At 41.0% G+C, this 12070-nt stretch overlaps 1 protein-coding gene across 1 annotated transcript in view; it reads right to left on the bottom strand.

Moving 5' to 3' along the window:
• The window catches only part of CTNNA1 (catenin alpha 1), a 176890-nt gene that overhangs the window by 8893 nt on the left and 155927 nt on the right, over positions 1 to 12070 (bottom strand). Inside the window, exons 11-13 of the mRNA XM_011282359.4 lie at positions 9949 to 10105; positions 2125 to 2325; positions 1397 to 1548 (exon numbers count right to left, since the gene is read on the bottom strand). Coding sequence (XP_011280661.1) covers positions 1397 to 1548; positions 2125 to 2325; positions 9949 to 10105 — 510 coding nt within the window. The remainder of the gene's footprint in view (positions 1 to 1396; positions 1549 to 2124; positions 2326 to 9948; positions 10106 to 12070) is intronic.

Raw genomic sequence — 12070 nt, 5'->3', positions numbered from 1 at the left:
GCTCTAAAAGAGGAGTCTATGAGGCCTGCCTGCTCTAAGGACTGCTTTCCCACAACAGGACTCTAGGATCTGCATGCATTTCCTGACATGTACGCAGTTTTTGTCACACTTTAAGCCCCAAAAGCATTAACCTCAGACACCCAATGACTCCTTTTCATCATTAATGTTCTTTTTATTTCTAGCTGTCTGTCAGTATGGAAAAGAGCTCTGGAATAATAGGGCTGTGTTCATTACTAGTGGTTTATGTGACCTAGGATCCCTTCACAGCACTGAGACAGAGCTGCTGGGTTTAACCTGTTATTCAACCAGGCCAGGATTCTTCTTGAGCACAGGAAAGAAGGGATGGAGAAAGCAAGAACAACCAATTCCCTGCCCCCAACCTCCAACACGTCCAGGGGACCTGGGACCTGTAGGAACAGCCAGCAGCCAACCAGGAAATCCAAGAACATTTATCTTTCCTCCTTACCCAGAGGTACAGTCTTGCCCAAGTATTTCTACACTGCATACGAACTGGGTCCAGCCTGATGCAACTGCCTGAGAAATGGCCTCTGTTTCCAGCTGACGGTCTGACTAGGTTCTACAGGATGCCAAGCTGAGAGGATAAAAAAAATGGGACAGAATCCCTGCCTAGCTTGAAGGGCTGGACGAGCAAACCATGTAAATGACACTCCCCTGACCCCACCACACTGACAACACGGCACAATAGCCATGTATGCAGCAGGCAGGCTGGGCAGCTAGAGGAGGGCCCGGCCCAGGCCCCCCCAGGTGGCCTGGTGAGAATTCTCCCTGCTCTCAGCTTCCAGAGCAATATGTTCATACTCCTAACAGCATGTGAGGGATCAATCGCTAGGGAAATTGCGAGGGAAAGATAGCTGTGAGACCTGGCACCAGCCCCTGGGCTGTATTACAGAGTGGTTAGTAGTTTCTCAAGGGGCTGCCACACGCACTCCTCCTTAGTCTCAACACACTGGGGCCCCAGGAGCCTCTTGCCTCCCTGCCACCCCTTCGAGGACAGAGAACGTATTCTATGTGAACAGTAACTTCAACTTGCATTAAAGAAATACTCCGTTCTCTGCAAATAACCGAAAAGCCTTTATTCTGTGTAGTATCCCTCTAACTTACCAGAAGCCTCCTATGTGTGGTAGCTGTTTGCCTGAAACTAAATCATCAAAGCCAGTTCACAGTAGCTCCCCTTCTTGGCCCAAGTTTGGGCTCTAACTTGCGAGTAAAAGTCATTTTAGACAACATAATTAAATATATCTCATTCTAACAGCTTTTAGATTCATGGTTTTAATATACTGCCACCGCATCTGCTGAGTTCCAGAATGATGCATTGCTCAAGTTTAGCAAATGATAAGAAAGAAGCTGTTAAAATGTCTGAAATGCAGTTACTCACCCTTATCATCAACACCGCTTTCCTGATGTCCCGGATGCCATCATACACTAGGCGGGAGGCATCAATAAACTCATTCTCATCCATGGGCTGGGCAGGGTCCGAGCTGAGGGCTTCCACAGCTGCTTCTACTTGCTCAGTAAAACGTGGCATGACTGTGGAGAAAGAGGCAGGGCAGATCCTGCTAGGCCAGCAGACATGATCATTCTACCAGCCCTCCCTCAATCCCTCAGTCAGACAGGAGGAGGTGAGGTATATGATGAAGAGCATCTGCCTCTACCTATGTGAGGAGTATTTACAGTTGAAATAAATTAAATGCTATATTTTACCAAGACTCAAATCATCTTTGTCTCTGACCAGACTTTGCAATACAGGATTTGGATGGGTGAGCAACTGAAGTGAGATAAACGGGAGGCCTCGCTTAAAACTAGAACTCTCCTTAATTTGGTATTTATCCACTAACAAAAGACTTTACTCAAAAATTCACCTTAAATAGTGTGTTCAGAATTATTCCCATCATTAGCTGTGGGACACATGAAGGAAAGGGGTTTTCAAGGCCTTAATTTAGTTGATCAACTTCTCAAGGTCTGATGTCCAACCCAGACATGTTGTGTGAAGACCTGATCTACATCCTGATCTCATCCTTCCTAACCACAGGGCCTGAACTCCCAGGATGGCCCGGCCCACCCATCTGTGTGTGGGGAGCACTGGAAGGGAGGAAGTCCCCGAACCTGTGTTGGAGAGCAGCTTGGTGGCTTCCAGGACCTTCTCTGTGTAGACCCCTGGCTCATAGTTGTCCATCTCTGAGGTGACTACATGGATGACCCTAGCAGCCCGGCCTCGAATTGCACCAGCTGTGCGGTCCAGCCCATCCACATCTTTCTCTTGGAGAGCAATGACACATTTGTTCACATCTTCCAAAATGTGATTCTCTGAAGAACAAACAAAAGGCTGAATGAGGGAGAAGGCATTCCACTAGAAGGGGAAAATTTTAAGTTGGCACCTATCGTTCACTGAGTGCTCATTTTGTGCCAGCTGCAGTGCCAAAGCGTTTCATGTATCATTTCACTGAACAGATCAGACTAACCGCTGGATTAACTGTCCCACAGAAACTCAACCTGTAATCACCTCCAAGAATAACAATCTGCATTCCAGGTTTATAGAAAGAGGGAGAGACAGAGGTCAACAGATTTTTTAAGGCACAGGTGTTTTGCAAACCAGGCAGAAAATTCAGATTATAGAAGTCTACTAACTTCTCTTTAAATAATTTCACTGACCTAATGTCCAAAACAAAGTCTAAAACAGAGGGAGGGGTTCACGATAAGTCTCATTCCTTCCATTCTCTTGCCCCTCCCTCAGTAGATGCCAATGTATTCAGACCATCTCCCAAGAAGCCAGGACAGCCCTGGGATAGAAGGCGCTGGAAAGGAGAGTGAAGCCTCCTCTGGAGGGCATAGAGGAAGCCCATCTAAAGCAAAACATTTAGTAACCGTCTCATGGGTGCAGGGGGTACCTTGCTGTGATATTTACAAAAACCCTTGAATCCTGTTAAGCTGACATTTTGAGGACCCACCAAACCTATTTTTCCTCAAAGCAAAATGCTTGACACTGGATACTGGGAACCTCTGAGTTAGCTTTAGCTTCATCTATAATAAAAGCAAAGTGGAAGCAACCAAAATGTCTAAGGACAGTAGGTAATATATTATGGGTACTATATAGCCATTAAAATGGATGAGGTCAGTGTGTAAGGGCTAACCCAGAATGGTAAAAAGGGATGTTCTCACCCAGAACTGAAGGGACCACGAGGATATGGCCCAAATGACAGGGCTCCTCAGACTCCGTGAAGTTGGTTGGAGAGTGACATAAAGGAAAGCCACCACGTCATCATCTAGCCATTGCCTCCCAGCTCAGAAAGGAGCTTTCTTCAAGACATGCAAGAACTCACAGAGGATATGCTCACTTAATTAAGCCAAGAGAGTACCAAGTACAATAGGTGAAAGACTAATGGCCCTAGTTCTTCTGGCAGAGCTAGAACAATTAGGGCAAAAGTAATCTAAGAAACATATCTGGTCATTTCTTTGCCAGTCCTGGCCACCTTATGCATCGACATGTCATTATTCTGGACTGCTTCCTGATTTAATCGACTTCCAAAAGCTATTACCCTTCCCTCACGGCCTCTGGTAACATACTCAGTCAAGTTATATGTGACAATGTCTGGAAGGGAGGGAACAATAAGCTTGACCTCTTAAGATACTCAAAACTAAGATAGTGGTCATGGTGCTATTTCCTCTCATGTCCAATGGAGGCAGAGGCAAGTGGTACTTAGTAGATCTATCAAAGAACAGTATACCACAATGCACTGCCTTTGTAATTCCCAAGAGACTAGAGACAGGAACTCTGTAAGGGTCTCTGTTCCGAGACTAAAGGTACAGTGGCATAAAATGAAAACAATCACAATGCGAAAGAAATAACCATGTGAAAGAATTAAAAAGAGAGTTGGTGAAAACATGTTTCCTATAAAACTAAATGCACCCTTACCATATGATCCAGCAATCACACTCCTTGGTATTTATCCAAAGGAGTTGAAAACCTAAGTCCACATAAAAACATGCACACAGATGTTTACAACAGCTTTGTTCATAACTGCCAAAACTTGGAAACCACCAAGGTGTCCTTCAGTAGGTGAATGGATAAAATGAGGTAAATCCAGACCATGGAATTTTATTCAGCACTAAAAAGCAATGAGCTATCAAACCATGAAAAGACATGGTATACATATTACTAAATGAAAGAAGACAATCTGAAAAGGCTACATACTGTATTATTCCAACTATAGGACATTCTGGAAAAGGCAAAACTATGGAGGTAGTAAAAATATCAGGAGTTGGAGGGGGTAGGAAGAACAGACAGAAAGAACATAGAGGATTTTTAGAGCAGTGAATACTTTACATGACACTATTATCATGGATACATCATCAGTTGTAACAAGTGTGCCACTATGATGGGACATGCTGATGAGGCTGTGCACGTGTGGGTTTACAGACTGATGGAAAATCTCTGTACGCTTCTCTTAAATTATGCTGTGAACTTAAAATTGCTCTAAAAGTTTTTCTTTCTTTTCTTTAAATAAATTATTTTCAGTGAAAGCCAGAATACAGTGTTAATTCCTATTACAGAAAAGAAAAATGAATTACCACGGTAAAGCAAAGAAAACCCTAATTTTGTGTCTACTAATTCAAAAAGAAGTGGGGACCTGTAGGGTTTCTATCATTGTACTATCAACAGAGAAAACCCATTAAACTTTTTACATAAACAAATTTTAGGAAGGATATTTATTTGAACCATTCATAAGAATGAATGGATGGGGAGCCCACTGGAAGCATCTTTTATATACAAACTTTCTATATAATTAAACTAAACACAGTGGTACTGGGCCTGCACACCATACCAACCTGTGGGTTAAGAACTGCTGCTTTTAGGGGTGCCTGGGTGGCTCAGTCGGTTGAGTGTCCAACTTTGGCTCAGGTCATGATCTCGCGGTCTGTGAGTTCGAGCCCCACGTCAGGCTCTGTGATGACAGCTCAGAGCCTGGACCTGCTTCGGATTCTGTGTCTCCCTCTCTCTCTGCCCCTCCCCAACTCATGCTCTGTCTCTCTCTCTCTCTGTCAAATATAAACAAACATTTAAAAAAAAAAAAAAAAAAAAGAACTGCTGCTTTTGCTGAACCTAAAACATTTTACACTTGTATTTTGTTTAAGGAAAGGAAAGCAGCAGGAAGGGAAAGAAAACGTGTCACTAACTAAACTATGAACCAATGTTTTCTTGTATCATTGATTTTAAAACTCATCCTTGTTTCAGGATTGTTAGTATGGGGGAGGAAGCCCATCTTAGAATCAATGAAGCATGACATTCTTTTTTGTTCATTAAGCAAAATAGTCCAAACTTTCACCAGTGATTTCTTAACCTTCATCTAGACACCTATGTTTTTAAAAATCAATTTAGACTTTCTTGAATTCACACTGGCTTTCTTCCAGTGAACCTAAACCAGGGAAGGGCTTGCTATTCTTTAGCAACAAAGGAAGCCTTCTATTTCAGGAAGCTGACTAAAGTAATAGTGTCTACCGTCACTGAACAGCTGTCTCTAGGAAAGCCCCATCCAGCTGAGGCTACCACATACCCAGGACACAACATCAATCCTGTTCTCTGCACTTGAGCCTTAAGGGAGAAGCGAGGTTCCAGTGAATGTGCACAAACACGAGAGGCTTGGAGGTACCCAGGCTAACTAAAATCTTAAGTTACTTCAGCTTTAACTGAATTTCCAAGGAACCTCAGCATGGGTCCGTTATGGGTAGACACACCAATCTATACCCCATTAAAGACTCTCGATTGTTAAACAGTCATCACTGGGAGGTGCCTCTAACAGGAAAAAAAGTCACATATACAACAGTCTATCTAACAAGGGACCATATTATGGACACTATTATGTTTTTCATTTGAAAACCTTTCTAGGCCTGCATCCACCCATTTCCCTCATTCATGTTAATGGCTGCAAAGTACCTTACTGAATAGATGGAGGGGCCATAATTTACTTATCCAGTCTTCTCTTCAACATTTTGGTTGACATGAACAACTTTGTACAGGTATTTTGGCAAACATTGTGTACATATTCCTGAGAAAAATTTCTAGCAATAGGATTACTAACTCAAAAGGCATATATATGTTTAAAGTACATATGCAGTGCCTAATTGGCCTCCAGGAACCAAGCCAACTGGAATTCTCCAGAATGCTGCATCAACTCATACTTCAATTCATGATATGTAACAGGGCCCAATCTGTGTACCCTTTGTTCTGGATGTCTTTATTGGTATTAACCTTATGCACACATATGAAATGATAATATTAATACTTTATATACAGGACTTAATCTATAACAGGAAATACTGAGGGCTTGACATTTAACTCTTTACATAGTAGCCATTAAAAAAAAAAAAATCACCATTAAATAACGAGCAAGCCAGGGCAGGGACTTCTCCAAGGTCACACAGCTAGTGAGCAGGGAAGTCAGAAATCAAACCTATCTTCACTACCTTATCTTCAAAGTTTTTTTTGCTCTTCAACACAAAAACAAAAAATTAGGTATTGTAATCCTTTTATTTAATGGCCTTCCAATAAGACCAAATTGGGCACAGTGACCCTTAATGAAGAAGAAAAAGTACAAATTACCACTCTTACGTGTTGCCCTAATGTATCTAATGCAATATACTATTTGTTTCCAAGACCATGTGGTAAAAAAATGTAATAAACCCAATTGGAACCACTCTAACCAAACACTTGAATTAAAAGAAAAAAAAGAAGACACTAAAGCTTCCACATGTAAGCAGAATAAATGCACAAGAAAGTAAATTGCACTTCCATGGAAAACGTTTATCAAATACAATTCAAATGAAATTCAAACAGTCTTTATCACTTTGATAAATTTCAAACTCCTGTCCTTAAGGGATCAGTCAATATAAATATACTTGTGGTCTGCTGAATGCGCTCTAGCATCTTAACATCTCCAATATTTACAAGGCACATTGTGAAAAGAGCTTGGTGAAAAGGAGCTCCACTCCCTCTTCCCTAGGATGGCATGCATGTCCCCCTACTTTCAAATGCCATGGTCTCCGATTTGATTGTAACACAGAGTTTTGTCAAGTTTCCCTTGCCCTGCAGCCTCATGAAATGTTTGGGGGCTTCACCAAATTATACACAAAGTTACCCTTAGTTTTTGAGTCACAAATTTAGATAGGACTTGTGGCAGGTATGAGGGAACTTCTGGAACCAACAGGACAGAATATCCAGCAACAATAGAGATAAAGCAACAAAAAGTCCTCTCAGTCCTATTCCCTAAATAACTTTCCCTTAGAGGGATATTATTCCCTAAATAACTTTCCCTTAGAGGGGTTCTTGGCTAGTGGGCAGGCTTCAGGAAATTTGTAGGCCCCATGAGTTCCAAGAAGGATTTCATGGTAGAAAATCCTTCTTGGAAATATTCCTTAAAAACTATCACACTGCCAGAGGTACCAGAATACAGTAGAAAACAACCACTCCAAGGAGTCAAGCACCATCCTTACTTTGCATTTAGTATAGATTTATGAAACCCACCACCCAAAGCTAGACTCTGTGCTGGGCACTTGCCTGGCAGCTCATCTACTCAAAGCCATGCCTACTTCACAGACAGGACTACTGAAGCACCGGCATGCCAGAGGGCAAGGAGAAACTGGCAGAGGGGGAAGATCAGGATGAGGACAAGACACGACTTACTGTCTAAAGACTACCCATGAATGCTGCAGACTGACACATCCTCTCCAATCCACGGTGCACAATTAGAGATGCTGTGAACTGTACAAGGGCTAAGGACTGGAGACCAGTAGGGGCCTGCCTAGTTCAAAGTGGGGTTCCTTGTGATGACAGCCAGTCACTTCCCTAGCAAGTCTGTGTCAGGTGAGATGGTTAGACATCTCTAGTTCCCCACCCTACCATGAAAAGATGCTCAAATTTCCATGGGTGAGGTGGGTGTGTGAAGGTATAAAAGAGTGTGAATGCCAACAACTAACTAGTCAGTTGAGGAGAACTCTGCACAGAAATCTGCTTGTATCCTCCCCTTCATCCCATGCCCCTATAAAGCACAGAAGAATTATGAATATTAATCATTTGATACTAAGCAAGCCTGTGACAAAACCTGTAGACCTCTGAATTCACATACTCTGAAAACACCAACACTTCCTGACTCAGAGAACTGTTCTGTATTTTTATTTCCTAAATAGCAACGGTCTAGACTCCTTTCCATCAAGTCAGCCCTTATACTTTCCCACATTTGCATAAAAATTGAACATGCTCACCAGATAAAAGCGTATCTGTTAAAGAATTTAATTTCTCTTTACATTCTTCTGTTTTATGTCATATACCCTAAAGATACTGCCTGGATGCCACTAAATGCTACTGCAGAAGCCTCTTTGTTCTCCAATTTGAAGAATGTTGCATGAGGGACATTTGATTCTATTACATTTTATTTTGCTGTAAGAAGGACTGAAAATCCCTTGAGACCAAGCGTGAGATATATACCCAACCTCATCACAAGAAGTAAGTTTAGGAATGTAGTATCTATCTCCGGAGGGGGGCTTTACATTTAGGTTTCAGAATTTGTTTGCTTAAAAGTGTGCTGTGAAGGTGGAATGTTTTTCTCTAAACCTATGAAAAAGAATAACTCAGTACTTCATTGGGAAAAACAACAGAAGGCCAAGATTTCCCAAAAAAGCCATTGCTGCATTTTTGGCACCAGCAAAGATGTGCTTGCAAATGGGGTTTTCATTTTAAAGTACCGGCACCTGCAATTTGGCAGTCCTGCAGCAGCATGGTTTATCCCCTCTTTTTGCAGTTTATGGATTGCCTGTTCCCCACTCTCTCAAGTACAGCCAAAGCTACCAACCCCAAGGAGAACAGGGAGAGACAGGAGGGCATTGGTATGCAGAACACACTGTAACCTTATATATAGGTCATTGCTGGAGGACTGCGCTGTGCATGTACTTAAGCCCCACTTCTCTTTCAAGCTCCATTGACACTCACATCTCCCACATTCCAGCCTGTGGTTCCCTAGGGTGACAGGTAGTTTTAGCCCTACAAGTACCCAGCCGCTGAGTCTGCCCACAGCCACTGGCCTCAGGAGGCCTGGCACCTCCAGAGAGCAAGCATGTAGCTAAGGGCAGCAGAGGCCCTGTTAAATGAAGAATGCATTTATACTTGCTCAATGTGAAGGAGATGGATTGAAATTTATCTGTGTGATAAACAGTGAATTGCAGTTGACAGACATTTTCTATATGAATGCAATTTACTATGTCATTACCAGTTTATGTTTATATAATGAAATCAACTGTTTTTGTGAGGTGAATTACCCAGATTTACTTTTTGCAAGTTCATAATTAAATGGCACTTAAGTATTTCCTCTCTGTTTTCTATCCGTGCATCATGCAGACAGAGTCTTTTAAAAAGTAGGCAGTTAAACTATGATCATTTCCGAGGGAGAAAGGAAGAAGCTTTCCAGGAAGGGGGAAAATTTATTTTAAAAAATGAACTAAAGATGATGGTGCTGGAAACCTCTCCTCTAAAGTTTCACAGGCTTACAACAAATAACCACAGTCTCTCACAGGACACAGGTCAATGTTTTTTCTAAATACAATAGCTTCAAGAGAGGTGGATGGTCACGGTGCTGTACAGGTCAACAGATGCAAAATATTACTCTATACAAATGGGAGAAAACTGCCAGCCAGCTTTCAAATTCATGCTTCTAAGATCTAGACCAGCCCCACCACAAGGGAAACAACTCCAACCCACCTCCCACTGTTTAGGAGCCAGTGGTAGTTTGTTGTTTTTTTTTTAATTAAAATCAAAACCAGCACAATATTATTGCTAGAATAATTTACTTGCCCAGACTTGGGGGTGTTTTGATTGTCCATTACTGTGACTTAGAAGTTATTATGCACATTCTCACAGGCTTCTCTGGGGAACCAGCTCATTACCTGAGACAGCCAAGAAGTCATCAATGGAAGTAATGTCATCGACAGCATCTGTGAGAACACGGACTTGTTTTTCCCACTGTTCTTTAAAAAGATCCATGTTCTCTTGAGCCAGTTTACTCTGTGGTTTTGCTGCTAAAGCCAATGCAGCATTGATAACCTGCAAAGATATTGAAGTTCATTTTTTACTCTTCCAGAGGCATGAAAAGAAGATAGGTCAATACATTGGTGATGGCTTTGTCTCATAATTATTTCACAAGGATCCATGATACCACGTGTTCCACCACAACACTTACGAAGATGAAGAAGTGTTAAACAATAAGTAGCAGATGTGAGGGTAAAAGAAAATACATTGGAAATGCAGATACACAGTAAGACAAACAAATGAAAATATCTCCAACCTCTCCACTCTGTGACAGCAACTTTTGAAAATTTTTGACATTATATTCCAGCCTTTATGCTATACACAATACCCATACACAAGTACATCCCATGACAAAAATATAAAATTCCATGCTACATAAGACTATCTTGTTTCTTCTTCAACATTAACTATTTCTTATCCCATCTTCTGGATTTACACTGTTATTTTCCTATTACACGATTTCTAGGTTTCATAGAGTTACCCACTATTCTTAATAATCTGATGATGAACGTTTGCTATTTCAGGTTCTGAAGTTTAAAAAGTAATCTGTACAAAAAGCACCTGGCTTGAGATATAATTCACATACCAAAAAATTCACCAATTTAAACCTTACAATTCAGTAATTTTTAGTATGTTCACAGTTGTGCAACCATTACCACAAGACCACTTTCATCACTCCAAAACAAACCCCATATACATCAGCAGCCATTCCCCATTTTGCTCATTCCTTAAAACTACCTACTGGCAACCACTAACTTTACTTTCTTTTTCTGTAGATTTGTCTATCCTGGGTAATTCATATAAATGGAATCATATTAATATGTGGGTTTTGTAACTAGCTTCTTTCACTTGATGTTTTGGAGGTTCTTCCACGCTGGAAAATATGTCAGTATTTCATTCCTTTCTACTGATAAATAATATGCCATTATACAGATACACAAGATTTTATTTATCCATACATCTGGTGATCAGTTTATTTATCCATACATCAGTGAACCATTTCCACTTGTTTGACCATTATGAAAAAAGCTGTTATGAACATTCACATACATGTTTCTGTGTTTTCATTATTTTTGGGTCCATCAGCAGGAGTGGAATAGCTGGGTCATATGTTTAACTTTAGACAAACTGCCAGACTGTTTTCCAAAGCAGTTGCACAATTTTACATTTTCACCAGCATGTATGAAGGTTCCAATCTTCACTAACACTTGTTCTTTTCTTTTCTCTCTTTTCTTTTTAATGATAGCCATCCTAGTGGGTGCGAAGTGCTATCTCATTATGGTTTAATTTGCTTTTCTCTGATGGTGCATGATATTACACATCTTTTCCTATGCTTATTGACCATTAGCACAAATTCTTTGGAGAAAAACCTACTCAATCCTTTGCTGTTTTCACTCAATGAGTAAATAATGAAATCGAACTGAGAGAGGATAACTACTAACATTTCTAGGTCCAACATCCTTATGGGTTATCAGAAATAAATATACTTATGATAATGCAACTTGGAAGGGAAGCAAAGACAAGAGAAAACTGGTGGTGATGGAATCGAGGTCTGGATGAAGCAGAAAAATACTTACCACAGAAGCATTTGGCATGCAAAGCTGAAGACAGGATTTGGGACACATTTTTTTTAGGTGCCACAGGAACCACATGCCTATAGGTCTTAATTCCCAATATACTGCAGCAGTATTCAAGAATTTTATTCAACGCAGTCAACAAAGACTTGTAAACAAACTGAAGAATCACAGCTACTAGACTGACGCAGCTATTCCTCTTCCCTCCTAAACAACTCGAACTGACAGACCAACAAGATTATAAACTACAGACTCACAGGCATAAGGGACTGGGCCAGCTACTTATTATTAACAGCCCGTTTATAAAAGCATATAGGTTTGGACAATCAATTATTGTAAGAAGAGCTATCCCACCATCTTTCCATGTGTTATACTGTGGTCTTCCATATTTTCATCATTTCAAGAC

The sequence above is a fragment of the Felis catus genome, chromosome A1 (genome assembly GCF_018350175.1).
Source record: "Felis catus isolate Fca126 chromosome A1, F.catus_Fca126_mat1.0, whole genome shotgun sequence".
Classification (NCBI taxonomy): domain Eukaryota; kingdom Metazoa; phylum Chordata; class Mammalia; order Carnivora; family Felidae; genus Felis; species Felis catus.
The sequence above is the reverse complement of the archived record's forward strand: the minus strand, read 5'-3'. Positions and strand labels throughout refer to the sequence as shown.